Raw genomic sequence first — 25,995 nt, forward strand, 5'->3', positions numbered from 1 at the left:
CACATGTCTGGAAAAAGACTTGCTATCATCTGAAAGGTATCCATCAATTGTACAGCATCCACAGAGAACATCCCCTCATTCATGGAACACCTGCACTTCAAGTTGCAAATCTCTGAAAACTTCACCTTGAGCGGAACCCTCGCTTACCCACCACCTGGACCAGGAGCCACCTTTACCAACCTCATCACCAACTTCATTGCTCTGCTCACCATCGACCCCCAAAGCCTTAATTTTCCTCTCTGACATCAACTTTTACCTGGACGACCGAAACCACCCCCGCTCCACAGCACTCCTCAAAAGCATAAGCAACTTCGGACTCACCCAGCTCATCCCAGAGCCAACACACACCGTAGGACACATACTGGACTCCATCTTCACCACAAGTGACAGCGTCAAATACAACTCCACCACACTGCTCATGTGGACCGATCACTCCATCATCCACTTCAAAATCAACACACCTCAAGTTGATACACCTACCAGGTTCAGCATTCCAGGCCGCAGCTGGGGCAGAAACCAAGAGGCAGACTGGCTTAGTGCTCTCCGCACGGATCAACCTAGCACCACAGGCAACCTCGACAAGGACATCAACAACTTTATCAACTGGATCTAGAACTGAATGGGCTACCTCACACCCATCAAACTCAATAAGCATGGTAGATCTTACAAGCAGGCCAGTTGGTACACTGAAGACCTCAGAGACTCCAAACAACACTGTCACCACTAGTAAGGAAATGGAGAGTCAGCCACAACACCACCAACAGAGCTAACTACAAGGCTGCACTTAGATGCTTTCACCAGCAAATAAGAGACACAAAGAAACAAGCATTTGCAATGTAATGGGTTTCACATTTGCTCGAGTTAGAGCTATTAGCGTTGTAAACTCCTAACAGCACGTTTCTTGCCACATAAACTGATAATGATAATGAAAAGGAAAACAGTTTCACATATGCGAGCCGATGGTAGCCATGAGCATGAAAGAGATACAGGAAAGGAAACCGAAGTTTGCTTGCAGTGAAATGTATCGGCAAAAGTGCAATTATCCATGTAACCAGCAAAAGTAGAGTTATCCATGTAACTGGGTCGATTTCATGCAAAGCGCTCGACTACTGCCCAGCGAGATCGCGCTGCATAGGAAATAAAAAGAAATATTTCAGAAGCCATTCGTAAAACAAAGATCCTCATATGTTTTCAGTAGTTTACCGGTGCTGTAGAGGAGGCCTAAACACTGGAAAAGGCATGACGTATGCATGCCTTTCACTAATGAAATCAAGCGAATTTTAAAAAGCAAGCCCACGAACCAACCAAGCTGATGGGCGTGGTTAAAAGCCCACAGAGAGATTACAACATAGGCCATAGTGCTTGCGTGCGCTCGACCCTAAAAAGCACTACTACATCGAAGGAAGTTCCAACAGCTGCAGGGAGATCTTCTCAGTCGTTAAGGAGTTCACCTCAGCCACTGTCACCAAAATTGCTGCCTCCCAGCAACTCTGCGACAACCTATCCAACTTATTCAACAGCAAAATCGCAAACATCTTCAGCAACTTTGCACACCAACCCAACCCCAGAGATCTTGTTGGTAACCTACCCACCTCCAACCACATGACCGAATGGACATCCCTCCCCAGAAACAACATAGTGGCAGTCATGGTGACTAATCACTGTGGGCCACCTCATCTACAGCGTGGGAACATCACCAATCAGCACCACCCTGGTCTACATCATAAATACCTTCATCAAATCTGCCACTTTCCCGAATGAATGGAAACTTACAGAAATCAACTCCCTCCTCAAGAAGCACTCAGTTGACCGGAATCAACTGAGCAACTCCTGACCCATCTCCCTGCTTCCCTATCCAGCCAAAGTGATTGAGAAGGCTATCACCAAGCAGCTCACAACCCACTTCGAACTTCACCTTCTTCTAGACATCACTCAAACAGGATTCAGAAAGAGTCACATCACCAAAATAGCACTCATCGTGGACACCAATGACATTCAAATCATCCTGGACCAGGGAGGAACAGCAGCCCTCATCCTGCTTGACCTCTCTGTGGCTTTCGACACAGTCTCCTCATGAGGAGGCTCCACAAGATTGGCATACAAGGATCTGCTCTCATATGAATCTGTTCCTTCCTGTTCCTTCCTCGTGGGAAGAAACCAGTGGGTCAGGCTGCCACCCTTCTCATCAGAGACCAAGAAACTGAAATGCGAAGTCCCACAGTGATAGTCCCTCAGCCTCACCTTTTTTAACATACATCACACTGCTTGCCAACATCATCCGATCTCAAGTCTTCACTGTCATCTCCTTTACCGATGACACCCAACTCAACCTCTCCCTGATGCACAAAACAACTTCTGCCAGAACCAACTTCATCTACTGCATGACCATAGTAGCAGGATGGATGCTAACTAGCTCATATAGCTCGGCTCCAACAAGATGGAAGTACTGATCTTTTGCAACAAGACCTCCCCATGGGACTCCACCAGGTGGCTTTCAGAACTAGGACCAACACCCACAGACCACGCAAGAAATCTGGGTATCATCCTAGACGACAAGCTCAACAGGACTGCTCAAGTCAATGCAGTGTGCACCTCCTGCTTTCACATCCTACTCATGCTGCAAAAAAATCTTCAAGTAGTTTCCTCAGAACACCAGACGGACCGTCACTCAAGCACTCTTTACTAGCGGGCTGGAATACGGCAACACTGTCTATGCTGGAATCTCCAGACAACTCCTTCACAGACTCCAGACCATCCAGAACACTGCTGCAAGACTCATACTCAACCTCCCATGCTGCACCAATATCACACCGCACCTCAGAAAGCTTCACTGGTTCCTCAATCACAAGCGCAGCCAATTGAAATGTCTCACACACACACATACAAAGCCCTACACAACACAGGACCAGAATACCTGAACAGCCTCTTTCACTTTCACCAACCCACCGGACACTTACGCTCTGCCTCACTCTCACTTGTTCCCCCCATCTGTAAAAGCAAAACTGGAGGTTGCTCATTCTTCTACATCACACCCAAGACATGGAACGACATCCCTCAATGCATCAGAGCCTCCTCCTCACTTCTTGAGTTCTACAAGAAGTTAAAGACCTGGCTTTTCTTATAAGCACCTTGGGGACCACAAACCTACACATCTGCTGATGCACCTGAATACCTTTGCAGGTGATTAGTGCGCTATACAAATCAATGTAACATAACTAATTGTACATACAGTTCTCAGGGTTTACTTTTGGCATTATTACCTGCACCTCACAGGCTTTGCTCTGTTCCATTATTTTAGTCTGTTCTTCAGTCATGGAAAGGATTTAAGGAGCATATATATACCGTGCAGAAAACCATAGGAATTCTCCTCAAAAGTTATTCAGGTAGTTGTCTCAAAGCCTTTGTAATTATTGGAAAGTGTCCTTGACATTGTGTTCCAAAGTCTGAGATTCCACAAGGTGATGAGAAGACACTTTCCTTTTCCCAGTATGCAGCTGTTGTGATTTTTGCTGCCCCCAGGCTATTTCACTTGACTATACGATCTGCTTTTGTTTGAATTTGCAGTGAGCAACAGAGAAATCGTAATATAAAAGTGATATATCGGCTTAGATGAGGTAGCACATGATAGTCTTCATAGTCACCAGACTCTCCTACGAAAATGGTTCAATTTTTGGGTAGTGCCACCAAATAGGTTTGAAGTTCCTTACTACCCACAGCCCCCCTCAGCACAATGCTCACATGTTTTGTTAATTAGTATTTGGTTTTGATGGGAATAAATGTCAGTCAAAGGGAATCGTATGTTCTGCTTTTCTACAAGGGATTCTGTTAACATTTTAATGGTGTGTTTCTGTAAGACCTTCAATTCTCCTTTTTACTAGATTTTCTAAGACTTCTTTCCAGTACACATCATGTGGCTATGTTTCAGTTCAGTTTTTCATCGCCAAACATCCAAAATTTGCCATTCCATAAACTAATGAATTACCATCCAATTTTAGAAGACTTCAAATAATCCTATATCCTTCAGCTAACACGTTTTGTATTCATCCACTTTATTAAATCTTAAATTTTATTGCTAATCATAGTTTTTCTCAAATTCCTCCTTAGGTCACAGTCTTGAGGTGAAATTTCCTGGTTTCTGTTCTGCTGTTGTGATGGATCATATTTTCAGGCATCTGCTTTTTAAATCATTTCTATTTTATTGGTCTAATCTGCATAAGAAAACTTTTAACAATGTCGTCTGCATCCCAGAGGTCGGCTGACGAAGTGAGCAAATATTATCCATCCTCCAGTAAAACCCATCCCACCTCCTCAGCACTTCTCCCAACATACATGCAATTCCTCGGTTGTGTTAGCTCGGTCGTCTGCAAACTGTGGATATATGACCCTTCCGGTGCTGCCCATCCTGCTAGTTGCCCTTGGGCAGGTTGTCCCCCTACAGTGCCCCCACAGGGAAAATCAAGTGCAAAAGCTTATGATATTTAGGGCATGTCAGTCAATTGAATTCCAGTATCAGTAGTCGTATGAAAGCGTCCACAACTCTTGGTAAGCATCTAGTTAATGTTTTACTATGAGTGTCAGTCTCTCCATACTCAGGAGATGACATAGCCTGTGGAGCTGCATCATGTAGTTTGGGATCTTATCTCAACCCCACTGGGAAAGGATTGTCTGGTGTGCTGCTCCTAATGCTAGGGCATTATTTTTGACTTTGAGGGACTTGTACATGAAGTGATTGGGCAGCCTGAGTATTACGTAAGCGGAGGAGTTGCATATCAAAGGCATTGTCTGTGTCCTTAAGGGACTTGTTCCCAAAAGTGAGTTTGTTTTTGCCCCCACAGCCTCTCCAGCAGTCTTTACTGCAGTCTGGGTGCCATCTATGTAACCTGGCAGGCGTCCAGTACCAGTAGGTAACAATCTTTACTGCTGCCTCAACACTCGTCATACTACGCGCTGAGTAGTGTGCTTTGTAGAATATGGCTTCACGTTCTTTGAGGGTTAGGGATTTCCCTATCGCTGCCTCCCAGCAGAGTTGGCTGACACTTTTGAGCTTTTGTGAGGGCTGACCCAGAAACAGTTACGTTTCGCATATCAGGCATTTGTCTTGGACAGGAGCCATTTCTCGAATGGTGTCGAAGGGCAGTGGGCACCCACCCTAATGGAGGGATGTGTTACTTAGTGTCCAAGCTGTATGTATTGCATGCAATTGGTCTCTGCTAGGTCAAAAGCAATTTTCAATGTATCAAATGGGGAAATCACAGAGGAGTCAAAGAGGTCACCAATTTGTTTACACAATGCTGTTTACCACCGCTCAAACTGCTTAATACGCAGGCCAGAAGTGAAATCTGAGTTGGTAAAGAGACGGGTCAATGGCGAGGGGTGGGTTGTCAAAGCAAGCTGCTCCACTTCCTTTTCCCACACCGCATTATGGCCAGTGTGATTGGGGAGTACACCCCGTACCCTGCTCCTTCTAGGTGGCCATGGTATCTTCCATATATGAATGCCTGCCATGGTGTGTTTTATAAAGCACCAGAGTTTCTTGGACCCTGTGTGCCCCCACTCCACGAGGAATCTAACCTGTGTGGCGTGGGAGTAGCGTGTGATTTTTAGTATCCCCAGATCGTGGGGCGTATGCAGACATTTTTTTTCCATGCAAAGTTGTTGGTTTACTTGTGCAGAGTTGGCTGTGTTATGAGGTGGCTTTACTTAGGAGGGCTTGTAAGGAATATAGAATCTTGGGTAGAATAGTCATTTTAATTCCTGCAGTGTGACCTATTCACAAGAGTCTGGAGCACTGCCACAATCGTAAGTCGGATTTCACATGCCCTACAAGTTGTGTTTTATTAACTTCTGTTGTTTAAGCTGCAGAGGGAGTAAGATGTATCCCTAGGGAAGGGGGTCAGTGGACTAGGTGATCGGGAATTGGGCCTTCAAAGTCCTGGTGGGCTGTTGTCACAGAGAGGTTCATTGTTTGGGACTTGGTGAAATTAACCTTGAACCCAGAGACGTCCTCAAAAGCATCCAGTTCCTGCAGTAGCGCTGATAAGGACGTGAGTGGTGATCACGTCATCCGCATATAGACTAATAGTGTGAGTTTCCCTCCCCCCGAACTATACCCCTGTGATTGGTGGGTCAAATGCTTTCTGCCAAGGGTTCCATGTACAAGCAAAGAGGAGCAGGGACAGTGGGCAGCCATGGATGCATCCCCCAATGGATAGGGAAAGGATGTGAAACCACCCTTTTCACTCTCACCGAAGCCTTAGGAGAGGTATATCTGCTGAACACCCAGCAGCAGAAATTGTCCTTGAACCCGAAGTTCCTCATTGTGCCTGAAAGGTATGACCAGTGTATGTGGTTGAATGCTTTTTTGGCATCTATTAATAGTAAGAGTGCATCTTACAGGGATCTTTGGATCTTGCCTATGATGTGTAAAATGTGTTTGGTGTTGTCCATGCAAGTCCTGTTCAGGATAAAACCTACCTGGTCAGGGTTGATTAGGTATGGCATGTGGGGATTGAGTCTGTGGGCTAACACGCTACCAAATAGTTTGATGTCTATATTGAGTAGTGAAATGGTCCTTTATGAACTGCATAGGCGTGTATATTTCCCTGGCATGGTTATTACAGTACTGGAGGCCTTAAACATGGACTTTCCGCAGTTGGCAACAGATTTACAGAGACTGATAAGGATAGGGGCCACGGTGTGGCAGAAAGTCTTGTAGAGCAGTGGCATGAAGCTATCTGACCCAGGGGACTTCATGAGCTTTAAGTGCAATATAACCTTAGAATATTTCACTGGCTTTCTCTAGTGTCTCTGCTTTTGTGTGCATGAGTTGCATTACCAGCGCTCCCTTTAAGGAAGTCCAGAAATTTCTGGACTTCCAGGTGGGACAAAGTTGCTAATAGAAATCCCTGAATGGCTAAACTATTGGGTCGTCTCCCCATGGTTTCCTTGCCATTCTGTCCCATACTACCAATTCTGTCTGTTTGAATTTTAGCCCGCAAGTGACATGCTAGCATTTTCTCACTTCTGTTGCCCCAGAGGTAGAATTTGTGTTTCAGGCGCAATACGTTGAATTCTGCACTGTTCAGATCTAATTGTTTGAGTTGTGTTCTGGTCCTGTCTAGGGTTGTCCAGATCATGGGGTCCCCTGTTCTTTTGTGTATAGTTTCCATATCCTTGACTTCCCTCTTCAGTTGTGTGAACTTATCTTGACGGAGTCAATTGTCACCTACTGATATCGCAATCCGTGATTGCGGATTTTAGCACCTCCCACAGAGTGGCCATCTTACTTTCCATGTGTTTTTCTGTAGATAGTCATCCAGAGCTGCGTTGAGTGCCTGGACCTGGGCAGGGTGCTGAATGGTCTGATCGCCTAACCTCCATGAACGTCATCCTTCTTTTCAGTCAGTGTCGGGGATATCAGGCCGTGATCATATAGTGCAGGGGTTGATGTGTACTTGTCCGACTAATGAGTGTAGCCATTCTGTGCCTAAAAAGTAGTCTCTGTGTGCATAGTTTTAGTGGGATGCTGAGTAGAACTTGTAATTTCTTTTCAAGATGGGAGAGCTGCCACAGGTCTGCCAGGTCACAGTCCATTACCCTTGTTGTGACCCGTTTTTAGAAAGTGTCCTGGTGTGGCAGTATTACTGGCCTGATACATCCATTTAATTTTTCATAACGAAATTGAAGTCATTGCCCACCATTATGGCTGCACTAGGATTCTGGAGGATCTCGGGCATTTCATGAAGAAGGACGCTTTCTTGGTACTCATTGAGTACATAGACCATTGCTATAGTAAGGGAATGGTCACCTGCCCAAATGCAGTATGCTAGTAGATGCCCCTTGCATTCAGCTGTTTTGCCTATTACCACCCCCCTGGAATTTCCAAGAGGTTTGAATTGCCAACAATTTGCACTTTGCAGGTCCTGTGGACCAGTATTGCCAGGGAAAACATCAGTACCTAATTCTTTGCTTGTTCCTTGGTAGGAGATGGGTTTCTTGCAATAAGCATGTGTCTCCCTCAGATTGCTCAAGCATGGGTAAGACCGCTGCTCTCTGAGTTGGGTGATTTGAGCCTTGTATGTGTATGTTGAAGCTGATAAGCCAGTGAACGTCCGAGCATGCCCCCACTTAGTGAGCAGGAGCCTAAGTGGAGTTCTGTGTCGAACTGCAGTCTGAAGTGCAAGAGTGCGGTGAGCAGTCGCCAAGAAAGTGTTGGGGTAGTTCAAGGAATCGGGCATCAAACAACTTATTCCCCCCAAAAAACAGTAACAACCACAACAACAAACCATTTGCTATCTAATCCTTAACTATGATAGTGATAGGTATGAGTCCATTGAGTGGTATTCGGACTGGAGTGCGGCCATCTCTCCACATTGTGATGTGTTATCCAGGTGCTCCCCACCCTCACCAGTCTTACTTTATCAACATAGTCAGTCTGGGCATTGTTCGAGCAAGCTATAGCTCCTTACAGTCTGCATGCAGTCCTCTCTAGCCACTGCCAGTATCCTCCACTATTTTATCCAGGACCGCCCAACGTTCCTGAGCTATTGTTCCGGGGTTGGATTGTGATTATTTGGGAGAACATTGCACCCTCTGCCATTGGTACTCTCAGCATGGCGATGTGCCATCTCTCCTCCCGGGTGGACTCTGGCAGACACCATGTGTGGAGTTCCCTTCACTGGCACGGCTGAGGGCTTGAACTGTGTGAACTGTCGTGCACTGAAGAAGCTGTGCCCAAGGTCCCAGTACAGGAGCAGCAGAGTGTACTGACTGCAAGAACTGAGGGGCGCTGGCAGACAGTGAGTGTGGGGTTCCTGGCATTGGCGCAACTGAGGGCTTGGAGTGTGTGAACTGCCATGTTTATACACTCAGGCATATGTAGAACTGTTTAACACAGGTCCAATATTCAGCAGAAAATGCAACTTGTCTGTTGTAGTTCATTATGCCAGTGCTGCTTTCATTGTTGCTGGTGTCATTGCTGTGAAGTCAGATGTGAGGTCTTGGGCAGTGAAGGAAATTGGGGTTTTGATTACATGACTACTTATATCTGACAAATTGAAATCTTTCTAAGTTTCCTACTTAAATATTCCCAAGATTTTCCAGAATTTTGTAAGGTAATGTTTGTAGCATGTGTTGCTCTTGATACACATGCTTTGCATACTCATGCCATCTAGTTTGGCATCTGGACATTGAAGGTTGTTTTTATGTGAAGACATTCTATGTTACGAGGTGTACAGTGACTTCTCCCTTCACCCAGAAAGTGAATGGGCTTCAGCACCACCCTTCAATTGTTTTTTGTTGTTGTTTTTTTTACCTTTGGGTTCAGATGTGAAAAACAACAAATCCTATACTGTCACTTTTCCACACATGAGCAGCAGCCCCTGCATCACTTTGTCGATTCCAGAGAAACAATAACAAACAAAATTAGTATTTTGGCATCTTGAATAAAAAACATTGAGGTCTCTGCCTTGGAAAATGTGGACAAATGGCGCGGACTTCCTTTTTACCCACATTGCAATTCGAAGTATCTCTGCTCTGATAAGAACAAGGTTTGTAGCCTCTGTCGCTCCTCAAACCACCAGGAGTTGTAGTTCATCTTTTGTCAAGCTTTCAAATGTAAAAAGACTCTCTGGTAGTGAAGAGAAAAATGCTACGTGCCTTCGAGGATGCAGCGTCAAGACACATTTGGACATTTTTCGAAAACCAGATGCTCTCTGTGACTTGCTGGAACTGCCAGGTCTTTAGAGCCGCAAGACATCGGGAGATCATGAAGCCCGAAATACTGTCATTGAGGGCCTCTGTTGATAAGCATTTTGAGCTGCAGCAGTCCACTCCACTTACACTGAAGATGCAGAGATCCATGAGTACTGATCCAAGGCTGGGGATATAATACCCCAAAAACTACATTATGTTGATGAGGCGCACCACTCCAGGAGTCTGGCTTCCAGCCCAGAAAAATCTAAAAGAAGGCTTGTAGGACCACCCGGCATTGGTCGAGCTGAAACAAAACATAGGGGCTGAAAGAGCAAACCCAAACTCATTCGGAGCCAAAGTACCCCATGGGGCCAAAAGACCATCCTTCCGTGATGAAATCGTTATCTTCGACCTAGGAGCGATCGAAGGCTAAATAAGGCTGTTCTGATCCAAAAGCAAGAAAGAATTGAATTTTGACTCCTGTCTCAGAGACTTCAGAGACACCAATATTAGAAAGACTGGCTGAAGAGCACAACACTTGGCAAAAAAGTAATTTTATTCAACCCGATACAGGGAAAATACTTAAAAAACCACCATATAAACCTACAGCAACTCTCAGCGAAAACTTCTTTTTTTTTTTCTCTCTGATTCGGGGAAAATACTTACAAAGCCACCACATAGACCATCAGAGTCCACACTTCCTCCCATTCCTAACATTTGAGGAAGAACTGAAGTATGATGTGCCTCCACGATCTGGACATAGAACGTAAAAACGCATAAAACACTTTACCAACCTACTAATACACCACAACGCAAACGTCTTCACCAGCAGCAGCATGTTTGCTACCTCCTTCACCACCACCACCACCACAAAGACCGCTACCACCACCTAATTGCAAGTTCACCACTGTCTCCTTTGTTGTTAAGTCACCAGAGAGGTCTATTCACTCCCTATCAGAGGCAGGTGGTCCATATAGGGACGTATACCCTTAGGACCAGCCAATAGGCAAAGATGATGACTTATGGGAGGACTACAATGTAGATCCTCCAAAGTTCCAGGTACTGAGTCTTATCCATCTCCATAGATGATACAACAGCATACCTTTCTGTAATTCAGAGAGCAGCTCATCATCATAATGCCTTTATACATGTTGTGGAAGAGGGAGACTATTTCCTTGTAAAGACCCTCTGAGAACCCTAGTGCAGTGTTCAGTTTCTTACAGTGTTAAAGGAGATTGTGAAATCTGCTCCTGAAAGATTCTTAGAGACCATGTATAGACTCCACAGAAATATAAGTATGCTGCTTTCCCTGAGGCTATCATTTACATAAAGTGTCGGGTTCCACCAGACTCACTAGTGGTTCATACAGCAAGGAAAAGGGTGTCTGTGAAAACAACTGGGGATGCCCCACCCCCAAATAAACAAAATAAGCTTATAAACTCTGGGAGAAAAAAGTTGCTGTTGGTGCGTTGTCTCATTGGCTTCTTGCCAATTTGGTTGCATTGCAGGGCAAGGTATGACAGATTACATTGGAAAAGATGGAAGTCCTCGTACAGCATCTGCCTGAAAAATACAGGAAGAGGGTAAAGAACTACTAGCGGAAGAGAAGATCATTTTAATGCATACATCCGCTGAACACTTAAAGCAGCTGTTAATGCTTCAAGAGGTATAAATTACTTCGCAGACATGTCTGGCTAAGGCTGTCTGGGTTTAAACCAGAGGAGCAGCAACACCTTCTTACATTCATTCTGTTAGATGGGGAACACCTTTTGGGCCCTGGGTGGACTAAATGTTAGAAAAAGTTAAAAAGGGCACAGAAAAAATGAACAAGCATTTGCAATGCAATAGGTCTCTGGTGTTTTCTTGAGTTAGAGCTATTGGCATTGCAAATTCATAACTGGACTTTTCTTGCCACAAATATTGGTCAACCCTGCCTCATAATTTTGTCTTTTCCTGACATATAACTCCAGTGCCCCAGCATTTAACTAAAGCACTTCAATTTACCTTCTTCCTCTCTCTTAAAACATATACAATTATCATAAAAACCTGTGTTAGCAATAAACTTTTTGGCATTAGAGTATAATGCTCAAAACAACATAACAAAAATATAATTTGGGATGGATTGGAGGATGAAAGGAAAGAGGGAGTCAGGAGTAAAGATGGAGAGGACAATTGGCATAGTTATGGTGTCATGGGCCCTTGAGTAAGAAAGGAAAATGGTTGACTGCAATTTCGTAGGAAAATACAGCAGTAATTAGTTGAGTGAGATCCATAGGTCTTTAGGCTCTGGTGCCACTGCACCTGTTGCTCCATTGATAACCAGGCCTCTGGAGAGAAAGCGGATAGGGCAGAAAAAGAGAAGCAAAAGGAATACAACAGACAAAAGGAAGAAAGAGAAGGGGTTGCAAAGAAATAAAAGAAAGAAGGAAACAAAGAAAGAGAAATGAAAACATAACTAAGAGAAGAAATAGAGCAAACGTGTGACACATTCTTATCTTTATCTGTCAATTCAGGTTTTACTATAAATCCCTCTTTTTCTCGTCTGTGTGTGAAAGCTACAAGTTACTTGTCAGAAATGTGTCAGTACATACATGCCCTGATTCTTGCGCTGCTTGTTTCTCTCACCATCTCTCCTTTTTTCTCTAATGTTCATTTTTCTCTTTCATTTCACACTTATTTCATTATTTTTTCCTATTTATCTTTTGTTCGCTAGCTTAAGAACGGTGTGAAATAAGTGAAACAGACTGTCCCAAATAAAGATGGCAGCTAAGAATAGATTTAATTGGCTCCCCCGTGTCCTTAAACAGACGTCAATGTGTGGAACAGCAGGGGACACTGCAGAACAGCAGAAGGTGCATTAGCAGAGTTGTACGTGAACCCCAAAACAGCAATATTGGGGAGCGCCAGATCAAGATTGGGGGTATAGATAGAGCTGTGTCCCGTCCCCCTGCTGGAATAACAGAAAAGCAGCAGGTGAGGAATGAGAAACTGAACACCGTGTAATTCCTGGTGTTGGAATAATGGGGCGCTGCAGCTTAGGGTTGAGGTGCACCGACAGAGTTGTGTGTGGGCTGCAGTACTGGAATAGTAATGGGCACACAAGATGAAAAGTGAGGTATGTTAATGGAGCTATGTGTGGAGTCCAGTATCGGCGTGTCAGTGTTGCCGAGTGTTAGCCTGGAGGTACCCTGGTGAAGCTGCGAGTGGGGCCCAGTATGGGAGTAGCATTGCCTCTGAACCACAGAGGCGAGTAGTCCTGAAGGGGGTGTGTGTGTGAGCCTTGGTGCGGGGAAGAAAAGTGCACTGAATGTTAGAATTGATGGATTCTGGCAGAGCTGTGGTGGTTCCCATCAACAGTGGCGTTGGATGTTAGACTTGAGGTGCACTGGCTGAGCTGTGTTTTGCTCTTCTGGGTCCAGTATTGGCTTGGCAGTGGGACTGAATATTAGAATTGAGCTGCTTTAATGGAAATGCATGCGATTGGGGTCCCGGTATAGGAAAGGAAGTGACCTTGCCTGGGTAGAACTGAGGTGCACTGATGGAGATGTGCCCGAGGTCCCAGTACTGGAACAGCAGTGTGTACTGACTAAGAAATGAGGTGCTTTGGCAGACAGCGTGTGTTGGGTTCTGGCACGTGCATGGCTGAGTGGCTTGGAGTGTGTGAACTGAGGTGCACTGATGGAGCTGCGCCTGAGGTCCACAGCAGCGTGTTCTGGTTGTAAGAACTGAGGTGCTTTGGACGACAGCGTGTGTGGGGTTCTGGCACGTCTGAGGGGCTTGAAGTGTCTGAACTGAGGTATAGTGATCGAGCTGCAAGCAAGGTCCCAGTACTGGAACAGCAGAGTGTACTGACTGTAAGAACTGAGGTACTCTGGCAGACAGCGTGGGGTCCTGGCACAGCTAAGAGCTTGGAGTGTGTGACCTGAAGTGCACTGATGGAACTGCGAGTGGGATCCCAGTATGGAGCAGAAGTGGGCACAGTCTCTAAGGATTGCGTAGCCTTGGTAGAGCTGAGTGAGGGGTCCCGGCACTGGAACAGCAGTGGGCACTGAGACCTTGGAAGGAGATGCTTTGGCTGAGTTGCATGTGGATAGCAAAGCTGAAAGATCTGGGAGCCATACAAAGGCTTCCTAGATGACATCAGGTTACATCTTGGGGCTGGGCCTCTGGATGGCACAGACAGACCAAATGTGACCAAGATAGCCTGATGTATAGCCTTGTTTCCTGCTAGGTGCTCTGGCAGACAGCATGTGTGGGGTTCTGGCCGGGGCACAGCTGAGGGCTTGAAGTGTGTGAACTGAGGTGCACTGATGGAGCTGCGCCTGAGGTCCCAGTACTGGAACAGCAATGTGTACTGACTGTAAGAAATTATGTGCTCTGGCAGAGAGCGTGTGTGGGGTTGTGGCATAGGCATGGCTGAGGGGCTTGGAGTGTGTGAACTGAGAGGCACTGATGGAGCTGCTCCCAGGGTCCCAGTACTGGGACAGCAGTGTGTACTGACTGTAAAAATTGAGATGCTTTGGCAGACAGCTGTGTAAAGTTCTGGCACAGGCACAGCTGAGGGGCGTGGAGTGTGTGGACTGAGATCCACTGATGGAGCTGCCCCCGGGGTCCAAGTACTGGAAAAGCAGTGTGTATTGACTGTAAGAACTGAGTGCTTTGGAGAGAGCGTGTGTGGGGTTCTGGCACGGGCACGGCTGAGGGCTTTGGAGTGTATGAACTGAGGTGCACTGATGGAACTGTGCCGAGGTCCCTGTAGGAGAACAGCAGTGTCTACTGACTGTAAGAACTGAGGTGCTTTGGCAGACAGCTTGTGTGGGGTTCTGGCATGGCTGAGGGGCTTGGAGTGTGTGATCTGAGGGGCACTGATAGAGCCGCATGCGAGCGCCCAGTACTGAAACAGCAGAGTGTACTGACTGTAAGAACTGAGGTGCTCAGGCAGACACCATGTGGGGTTCTGGCACTAGCACAGCTAAGGGCTTGGAGTGTGTGCCCTGAGGTGCACTGATGAAGCTGCAAGTGGGATTCCAGTATGGAGCGGAAGTGGGCACTATTGCTAAAGGTTGCATATCCTTGGTAGAGCTGGGTGAGGGGTCCCGGCACTAGGTGCTTGGAAGGAGGTGCTTTGGCTCAGTTGCATGTGGATTGCAGAGCTGAAAGAGCAGGGAGCCATTCAAAGGTTTCCTAGGTGACAAATTACATCTGGGTGGTGGGCCTCTGGATGGCACAGGCAGGCAGACCAAATGTGACCAAGAAAACAGCCTTATTTATAGCCTTGTTTACAGCTAAGCTCAGAAAGTGAGGTGCCCATCCCAGACAGCGTGTGTGGGGTTCCTGGCACTGGCATGGCTGAGGGCTTGAAGTGGGTGAGCTGAGGTGCACTGACGGAGCTGTGCCCAAGGTCCCAGTACTGGAGCAGCAGAGTGTACTGACAGGAAGTACTGAGCTGCTCTGGCAGACAGCGTGTGTGGGGTTCCTGGCACTGGCACAGCTGAGGGTTTGGAGTGCATGAACTGAGGTTCACTGATGAAACTGCAAGTGGGATCCCCATATAGATCTTAAGTAGGCACTGTCTCTAAGGATTGCTGAGCCCTAGTAGAGCTGGGTGCCTAGGCCCCAAGCAATTACAAGCAATCCTCTGCCGTTGCTCTTAGCACAGAGACAGGCACACTTGGTAAAGAAAATCCAAGACAGGGAAGAGCCCACAAAGAGCAGATGTGACCAAGACAACAGCCTGATTTATATCCTTATTTACAACTAAGCTCAGAGGAAGAATGCTCTGCAAATGAAAGGGGAAGCTTCTCTAGACAGGAGCAGGAACAAAGTAAATAAAAAGTCCCCTACACACCAGATAAACAGGAGAAAGCGTAATCATACAGTAGTTGATCCCTGCTCCCACACAGAAAAAGGGGGGACAAAGAGGCATGACTGACCACTATCAAGCAAGGACTTTTAAATGACACTGAAACTAACAAATGAAATAACTGGAAGCCCACAGAACAAATATACTTAAGAGTATATAAGAGGTTGTTTGCTTACGCTCAGCCTATAAAGGACACAGAAATTGTGAAGTCAATGAGAACACCACAAACATCCACCTCAGGAGCATTTTTTTGTAAGGCATACCCAAAAGGTTCACCCATTTCAGAGCAAACATCCCGTACACACACATACAGGATCCCAACAACAACAGGGGCCACATGGGATATAATTCCCTGGAAACATCAGTATTTTTGATGCGGAGCACCACTCCAGGAGTCGGGCTTCCAGCCCAGAAAAAGCATGGGGGTTGAAAGAGTAAACCCAAACGCATTACACTACAGGCACTAAAAACATCCAAATCAGTGAGATTTTTTTCATAGGCCGTCCCCAAATCAGGGTAAACATCCCATATACAAACATATCAAAGGCAACAACATAAAGCCATTCAAGGATCCCTAAAATAACAGGGGCTACTCAGGCGGAAGTTACAGAGGTAACCATAGCAGATGTAGGGGTAAAGATTGATCCTTTAAGAGAGCCACAACTACCAAGCATTATATAACACCAGTAGAGAGGGTGAGTAAAGGATTTTCATCCGTTTTGGGTCGAAATCACCTCAGATCTGTGGGTGCTTCAAATAGTCCAAAGAGGCTATTCTCTTGAATTCCACACCAACCCACCTAACTTTTTTTCCAGGAATTTGTAAGGTAATTGTAAGAAGTGTATACTCTTATTTACAGCTCTAACCTCCATAGTCATTTTAGAAGAACCTAATGCTTGGTGATTCAGTTGAGTGTGTACTATATATGAAACCTGATTCACTCTGGAACTTCTCTCTTGCCATAGTCATGCTGGGCAAGAGTTGAATGTGTTTTTTTTTTTTTTTTAATTTAGGTTTTGTGATCCCAGCTTACATAGGAATTGTTAGACTCCAAAGAAGTCTTAATTAGTCCTGTACATTGCAGGCAACAAGGATGGAACTTATGTTTTTGCTTTTTGTTGTCGTTATGATAGAATTGGTTAATTTGTGTTGTGTCCATTGTGTTTTGTTTCAAAAACACATTTTGTGTTTTTGCTTGCGCGCAAATTTGCAAGGCTAAAGCAATTTCAAAATAATATTGTCAAATATTGAGTCATTCAATTAATTATCTTTTTGGTCAGACTAAAATAACCTCTCTTGTTTGCCTTTTAGCTCTGACACAACACCCCTCTTGAATGGATCCACGCAAGACAGAATGTTTGAAACCATGGCAGTGGAGATAGAGCAGCTTTTAGCAAAGGTATCATTAAGCAACTTGACATTAGAAAACTAACATTAAGTTTGGCTCAATATCACACTGTCTAATTGTATTGGTTTTCATCACCAAGTGTACTTGTCCAGTTTCAAGGAGCCAGTATCTATATTGTGGACCCTGGGTTTTGTTGCTTTTATCTTTCATGTAGTGTTAACAAAGGGCTTCTTGTAGTCTGCATTCTTTAGAGGTGGATTGAATGGGTTGCTGCTCTCCATTTATTTATCTATGTTTGCTGAGAGTATTGGTCCATGTTATGGAGATTAAATGGGTTCCTGGTGGTATTATCACTGTTCATTTTCGGTGTATGGAGATAGAATGACTTTATCACCACTGTCTTTCATGGGTGGCCATCATGTATGTGTAGTTGACACTGGCATAGTTCACAGTGGCAGTCACTAGAAATTTCTTTGTCAAGTGAATCTCCTCATGCTGTCTTTTCTCTAGCTCACTGGGCTGAATGACAAGATGGCAGAGTACAGCAGCAATCCAGGTACAGCCTCTTTGAATGCGGCCCTGATGCACACCTTACAGCGACATAGAGACATACTTCAGGTAATGAAGGATGGGATAGTTACCCTTAAATGCATTCGAACACTTCATATTTGAACTTGCCCATGCAGAGAATATCCGTATCTGCTTACGATTATATTTTTTGATGTGTCTTCTTAAAACTTCGAATGATCTATGTCCCTATACTACTTCCCATTTCAAAGCATGACTTTACAATAATTAATATCTATAACTACCTCCTACATAATTCTGACCCTCTGAGGCAAGACCTGTGAATCAGTCTCCTTCCATTTTTTTGCTGTTTCCTTTGTCCAAGTAATTTTCTATATGCTTCGATGCCTTTTTCATTCCCCTTCTGATCTTCCTTAATGGCGTAGTGCTTGAATTATTCTCTTCTTCTTCATTCACATTGTGTGTATATATGTGTGAGACCGAAACGCGTCAGGGGATTCCTGTTTGTTTGTTTATGATCACACTAATGTATTAAAAGTGAAGGTATTTTTGGCACAACGACAGAGTGCGGTTTTCTCTTGCTAAAACAGAAAGAGAATCTTGTTTTTTGAAAATATGGTTGTCCTGCCTCAAACCAGCACCACCGGAGAATTAAGTGCGCCGTAACACGCAGATCAGGACATCTTTTCTTTCATGTGTATACATATATAAATATATATATATATATGTTCATACTCACCTCAGCATGTCATGGGAGTACAAATTGAAAGATCACGCTAAACTTATAATCAAGATTTCTAGCCGAAGAGAAGGTGGTCAAGCTGCTGAGAGGGAGGTGGATCGAGTTAGGTGATGCAGTGAATATGGGAGAGAAGATGAGTAAGTAGAATGTCTCTTTTGGAGGAGTTCAACATAAGAAAACTGAGGGCTGTCCTTTTTTGAATTACAGTGAAGCAGTACATGAGAAATTTTAAGCAGAGAGAGAAAGAAGGTAGAAATGTGAGGAAAATGCATGTATCTGCATAAAGATGAGAAGTCAAAAGAGGAGCTGAAGTCCCCTAGCGGGGTATTGTAGAGAATTAGAGTGACAAAGTGAGGTTGGTGAATATTTCTTGGAGCCCCATTCCAACGAGGCAGAGTGTTCTGATAGATATGAGCAAACACTATCAAGAGCTATACACTTACTGCCAAATGTTTGGAGGCATGTGGTGTGGCTTACAGGGTTGAATGCTTTAAATAGGTCAAGAAGAATGAGTTCGGAAGATAGATTATTGTAATGAGTAGAGGAAATAAAATTGGGGGTGGAGATGAGTGTTGCTTCTGTTGAATAAAGCATTTGGAAGCCAGACTGGCAGTGGCGAGAAGGTTGTTAGAATTGGTTGAAAATAAGGCCTCCCAGTATCTTCATTATAAACTGAAGTAGAGATACTGGTCAGAAGAAGGAGAAGTCGTCTGATTTTTGTTTTTAGTAGGAGCTCAACTATAGTACATTTCAAACATTTTGGGTAGAAAGATTAGAGTGTGTGACTGAATAGAGAGATAAGTCAGAGAAGTATTTGGGGAAGGAAGAACTAAGGATCTATTAGTTTGGGGGCTCAGGGGGCAGATTATGTTATGTGCAGGATGGATTAGGTGATCTGAGAATGAGCTCCATGGGTTAGGTAGCTTTGGGGTTTTGTTGTGTTGGCATAGTGCTGTGTGTCCCAAGGGCCTTGTAAGATTTTGTATTTAACTTGGTGATGTTCTTAAATATGTATGCAACTAATTATATTTGCTGTGTTCCCAAACAGTGTTATTAATAGTAAGCAAACAAGTGTTAATTAAAAAATTCTCAATACATTGCAGACTTCCGCTCTTTATCCGGTGGATATTTGATATAGGGTCCCATTGAGTAAAACGAAATAACAAATGTGCATAAGCGAAATCTATAGATAAGGCAAACATTAACTCTTTCAAGCATAGACCATAATACATTTTCATCATATAAATGAAAACGTGTATCAATTTGGTCCTGCAAGAAGACCTCAAATCGAAGTATTTTGGGCCAGCTTACAGTTGCTTAACATCCACAATGTTCCAGGAGTATACCACAGTAATTAGGAATGTGTCCATGAGTTTGATATTAGAGTAAAGCATCATGACAGTAAAGCTGCTGAGCAGCTTCTGTACAACTTACAACCTGGGATACCTAGTATATGTGCAATTCCCTATGCCTGGCTGACTGGCAGATCGAGGCAGCCGGCATTCATGCTGCATGTAGACCTGCTCAGTCTGCCAACCTCAGTCTGTCCTTGAGACGTGGATGCTGGCACTTACGGCGGTCTGGATGCTAATCAGAAAGATTTTACTCCAATTATGCATGCTGGAAACACAGGCAGTGACAGCAAGCAGCTTCTATTTCCCATGCTGAAAAGGAATCCGAGGAATGTGAAAGCCCCTTGTCGTTATATAGTGGTGATACTTCAGAGATTGCAATCCTGTGTCTAGAAACTGAAATTATATCAGAGAGGCGTGCCTAACACAAAAGCTCTAATTGTAGTGTAGAGGAATGAAACTGTAAACAATGAATAGCATTAAAGGTGTTGTTCACATGGGAAATGAGCTCCAACATCATGGTAGGGGCCATTGAGCTGAGTGAGTACTGGTTTCAATCTCAAATGTTTTTGTAGATGATAATGCATGCTCTGTGCTCAAAAGGGATCTCAGCCTGCAAGTTGGACCCTAAGTCCTGTAGGAATGACAAAAACACAAGTGTTTATTCATCTGGGGAATCTCAAAAATCATTTATACACATTGGAGGCCTGTGGTTAAGTTGCACAAGTATAAAACAAAGACTCATGAGCTGCGTGACTCTGAGTGGTTCTATAATAGATATTACCTAGAGAATGATGTGTGAATGTTATAGATATCAATTATAAGACATTTTGTCATTCATACAGTTGAAGTAAATTGTGTTCTTTTTAATTTAAGAGTCTCTGTAGTAATCTGTTTCTTTTTCTGCCGCCACTCCCATAAGGCATCTAGGGCAGTGGTTCTCACCCTTTTCACTTGTGTAGACCCCCACTTTATCATTATTAGAATCCGGGGACCCCCACTGAATCATCATTATTGTAATCCTGGGATCCCCCACTAAGTCACTACTAGAAGCCAGAGACCCCAGCCTAAACATTGTTGATTATTTGAACTGCAAAACAGTGCACAAAAAATACAGAAACAAGCATTCCATCAAACACATACACAAATAATAACACATTTTATTTAATTTGCAAACAAATAGAAATAAATAAAAAAAATACAACTTTTATTTTTGATAGGAAGGTTGGAGCTTTTATAAAATTCAACTGAAGCCACATATCGTCCATACTGTATTCTGTTTGATGCACCGGCACTGCTCCCATGAATCAATCTGAGGATGCTAATTTAACTTTTAGCCTCCAATTTCAAATTCCTCAACATTTACAGTATGTTTTAAAATTTACATTTTTAAATTTAACCACTTTATTAATATAGACTTTAGTACTCTGTTAATATTATTAATTATTTTCTAAGCAGTCGCAGGCCCCCTGAGGAGGCTTCACAGACACCCAGGGGTCCCCGGACCACAGATTGGGAACCACACTGATATAGAGTATTGCCTCTACTATTTGGAGCCATAATTGTTCCTTTTCATTGAATTGAGTTGGCCACTCCTGCTCTGGTATTCCTGTTTCTGTTAGTGCTTTTGTAAGCAGAAACCCCACATTTTATGTTTCGCTACATTTTGCCTGCGTAACCCAGGCCACAAGGAGATTTCATTAAATAGACACAAAATATGGTGCCACAAGTTGAGAAATGTCTTAGTTTTTTCCTTTCTCCTGTTTAAGGATGATGGACCAGATTGCCTTTGATTATATTGTTGCAGCTGATGCAATTACTTATGCGGTTTGTCTTCTTGTGAGTGTTCACATTGGGCACTTTCTTTTTATTCATACATAATGTTTTTGCTTCTTGTATGTGCTACCATGCACCCCAAGGATAGATGTTAGGTTTGTATCTGTTGCCTGTCAAAAGCCTCAAGTGTTTGGAAATGATGCCTTGAGTTTTTTACCCTTTTGTAAGTATTTGGAAATCATGGCCTGTCTCTTAGTCTGTTTTCTTTGTTTGTCTTTAATTAGTTTTTTCCTTTGCACTCTATCCTTGTGTGTGCTTTGTTGAGACAGTCCAGTCGTTCAAATTGTTCAGGTTTGGACACAATTATCAGTTTCTTAGTATAGAAGAACTGATAATAGAGCATATTATTATTTCTAATAATAGGGTAAGTGTGCAGCTCTGTTTCATCTGTTAGTCATTTTTTTTAAATTTAAATGTTTCCATTTCCAACAAATTAATCAAATATAGAGACTTGAAAATTCACCTTTCCTAGACCCTTAACAACAAAAGGTCCATACGGACAAGAAGGGTCCACCCGACCCCACCCACCACTAGGGCAATAGCGGCCCTCTTTGCTTCCCAGTTTAAGAACCAGAGCCCCATAGTTCTTTCCAAAGGTTCCATATTTTAATACATTTCTGTGTACATCCACTGGCTGTGTATAGTGTTTCTTCCTCTTGCAGGCATCTTTGTTATTCGCTGATTACTTTATTTCTGGTGGGGCGGTGCCCCCATTGACGCACAGTGTCCCTTCTTACCACCATCGGGGTCAAATTACACCATGTTGTTCATCTTGGGATAGTTGGTGAGGCCAGATTCCTAGCAACACTAAAGCAGGGGAAAGGTCAGTATTTTCCCCCTTGATTCCTTTTATCCAGAGGCCACACTGGGCTCAAAAGAGTTGAATCTCACGACAATCCCACATCGTCTAAAGCAATGTTCTTTCCCTGCCACACACCCTCAAACATTTATCTTCACATGTTCCCATTTTGAACAACCTGGTCCTAGTAGAGTAGACGCAGTGAAATATTTGAGCTGCACCAGATGGAACACCACCTGAATAGCCATCTCCCTCAGGTATCTGCTCCCTTCCCCCCAATCCATATTCTGCAATAGATCCAAGTCCTGCTCTCATTTCCCCCTTGGAAGACTGTAGTGGGGCCTGGCAGTGGACGCTGGGTGCGATATAAACTTGTGAAATGGCGTGCTTATGAAGAACGGCAGCCAGCATCTGATATTCTAGGGATGTTTCCTCAGTCACACCTGTCCATACATGGCGAGAAGATGCCTCACTTTCAGGTATCTGAGCCTTTGCCAATCTGTTTGGTTATATTGCACCTTTAGTTTTGCAAAGGGCCTCATTTTGGCTGATACCCAATAGCGGCTTTACTTTGGTTTTAGTCCAAATTAAAAAGATGTCATTGATGTATATGAGGTATACTTTAAACCCTGTGATCCATTGCTGTTGTGTTGGTATGTTGAAATTCAAATTTACACATATAAGTCATAGGATGGCGTTTCCCAAAACCTCTCAGTATTCCCATGAATTCAAGAAAAAAACAAACATTTTCTGGTACCTATTTTTCAGGATTCCTACACATTGTGTGCTGTATAGTTTTATGAGTAAAACTGTATGTCTATGCAAATGTAACAGTCATTTCAGTAGAAAATGTGCTACCACACCCTCTACTCCACAACACTCTAATACCCTCAACACTGTGCCATTCCACACCATTTCACAACACACAACACTACTCTACGGCTGTCTGTGCCATTCCATGGCACTCTACTCCACTCCACCATAATCCACTCTTTGCCACTCTTCTCTGACTCTCTACTTTACAACATTCTTCAACACTCTGTGCCCCCCACTCTACGCCACTTCATGAAACTTCGCTCTGACACTCTACCCCATTCCACCCTACGCCACAAAACTACTCCACTCTTCACCACTATGTTCTGTAAAACTCTATGCCACTTCACTTTAGCTCACTCTGTTCCACTGTAAGCCACTCCCTCCTATGCCACTCCACTCTACAACACTATGCAATTCTGCGCCACTCTATTCTACAACACTCTATGCCAATGTACTCCACGCTGTACCCCTCCACTCTGGCCCTTTATTCCACTCTGCAGCACTTCACTCTACATCACTCCAGTCTGACACTACTCCACTCGACGCCACTTCACTCTGACACTCTATGCTCCCCTTCCTCTACACCCCTCACCTTTATGCCTCTCCCCTCTGTGCCCCTCCATGCCCCTCTACAGCACTTTAAACCACACCACTCTATGCTAAGCCACTGTACGCCAGGTCATTCTACATCTCGCAACCCTAAGCCGCATCACTCTGTCATTCTGCTACACGCCACAGCACTATTCCACTCTACATCCCTCTACTCTGTGCCACTCTACTCTGCGCCACTCTGTGCCACTCTACGCCACTCCACAACACTACACCACTAACTTTTAGCCACACAGGAGTACAACATGGCTAAAATACATTGCAGTAGCTCTTACATAGGCGAGACCTATTGGTTTTGATAATACTTGTTCTTTGTGATAGTCCGCATACACTGCAGAATTTTTAATGGACCAGAAGTTTTTGAAACTATTTTATAACACTCTTTATACCAGTTCTTCTCACTGAACTTGAATTTTAACGTTTTCCTATTCTCACGTGTCATTTCCATTGTGATCACCTGCCTGTAACATTGCAGCGTGAATCTTTTCTGGATTCAAATGATGTGCATTATTCCGCCATCTAGTGATTGGGTCTGGAAAACTCTTATTATTTTGTGTAGAAGACTTTATTTACATTTCTGTTACATTCAGTGGAATTATTCTACAAATCTTTATTCTTGTACTTTATTCTTTGCAGCAGGATCTTTGTCAAGAATCCCTGCAGTTGTATATACTTGAAAGATTTCTATGGGTTTGCGCTTTAAAGGGATTCAGGATATTAAACCTTGCTGATATAGTTACTGTTCCAAAAATGTAAAGCCTGCCCCTCTAGTGGTTTGGATAATCTGCAGCCATATTATTATAAGGGGACACTGTCCCGGGGTGAGCCACAGAGCACCTTTAACAAAGAGCGCGCCTGGTGCAGACTAGGCCAGTGCACCCATTTTCTATCAGTCCGCTGCCATCCGGGCACCCTGGAGGGGGGAAGATGTCGTGAAAGTGGGTGCAGTCAGTGCCTAAGCCTACCTGCAGTGGGATTTCTGGGGAGTTCATCAGAACCACTTTCTAAAGGCTGCCCGCGAGCTGCAGTGACTTTGTGCCACCTTTTTGTGGCCCACAGTCAGTGTGCCCCTTGGTGGTCTCTTTGCCTCTGCTTTCACAATAAGGTGCAAGCACAGATCCGAAGGCTACACCCCCATTCTGAGGGAACACCTTCTTAAGATGGAGCTGTTGATATTGATATTACAGAAGGGACACAGACACTTGTATGCCCCTTTGTAATGCCACAGTGCCCCGAGGTTCAGAAATGTGCATTTATACCCTTTGTGCCACCGGGGCTTTGTCTGTAATGTGGCCGATGACCTCCAAAAGGTGCATTCATCTCGGCAGCGTTCAGACATGAAGGAAGTCATAAAAATATGAAGTGTAACCTTGTCCTGGTTTGGATCCATACTAGGATAAGATTCAACTGTTTTTCAGAATTAATGATATTCTCAGATAATTTCTTTTTTTGTGTATTGCAACAAAGCAATTATACATTAAAATAAGCATGTTTTTATTAGTTGAGCATGCTTGGATTTACTTTTAGTTTTGGAGTTTCTGGAGGGTTTTCTCAGTTTAGGAATAGGATTAGGTGAGAAAATGAGAGGCAGGGTTAATGCAAACCACTGATCTCCAATGTATTACCCCATACCTCCCCTCTCCCTAGGGGTGTATCCAAACACAACTTGCAATGGAAATTACCATGATTTGCCTCTTTGCTGACAACAACCTTCTCTCCCTGATAAACCCATCATCTTGACACTCATATGTGAAGAACTAGATACATATAAATTTGAGAACGTGTCAGGGCTTAGTGTTAACAAGCAAAAATCAGTGATTCCTAAACTGCTTATTTTTTCTTCGAAGGTAAAATGCTTTATAACTGTTATCTTATCACTTGGTGGATAAATCAGTTAGATAACTAGTTGTGAACTGGGCTAAGAGTTTTGAGGGCTGGATGTGAACAAACTGGCCAGAATTATGTAGCTAAATCTCTGAAGATCTCCAGCAGTGAAGCCGTCTTATATCTCTTGGGTAGATCTCATACGTGTAGGTAATATTACCATACTAACGTGACTCCTTATCTTTGTCAAGCAGTCCAAGTCCCTATTTCAGTGGCTGAGATCACAGAAATGCGAACGTAACAAATTGATTTTATATGGGGAATGGGGAAAGCCGAAGTCTCCCAAGTAAATTTGGATGGTTGTATGGGATAAAGCTGGCCTAGCTTGCATGTGCATGTAAGAATATAGAAGGTATGAGCAGTCGGGGAAACTGAGAGAAAAATAAGTGTTTATTTCTGATGGATACAACTACCTGTGGATTCCTCACCTTATGAATTCTCTCATGCCCCAGCATCCGACGGAAAATCTTCTTCCCAGCTCTCCACATTGACGAGGACCTCACAATTGCACGGCTCCACGTGACT

General features: G+C 44.0%; 1 protein-coding gene across 2 annotated transcripts in view; it reads left to right on the forward strand.

Moving 5' to 3' along the window:
* Positions 1 to 25,995, forward strand: part of GOSR1 (golgi SNAP receptor complex member 1) — a 274,923-nt gene that overhangs the window by 46,128 nt on the left and 202,800 nt on the right. For both annotated transcript variants that reach the window (XM_069226270.1, XM_069226271.1), the window contains exons 3-4: positions 16,868 to 16,955; positions 17,415 to 17,522. In XM_069226270.1, coding sequence (XP_069082371.1) covers positions 16,868 to 16,955; positions 17,415 to 17,522 — 196 coding nt within the window. The remainder of the gene's footprint in view (positions 1 to 16,867; positions 16,956 to 17,414; positions 17,523 to 25,995) is intronic.

This window comes from Pleurodeles waltl, chromosome 3_1, assembly GCF_031143425.1.
Source record: "Pleurodeles waltl isolate 20211129_DDA chromosome 3_1, aPleWal1.hap1.20221129, whole genome shotgun sequence".
Lineage (NCBI taxonomy): Eukaryota > Metazoa > Chordata > Amphibia > Caudata > Salamandridae > Pleurodeles > Pleurodeles waltl.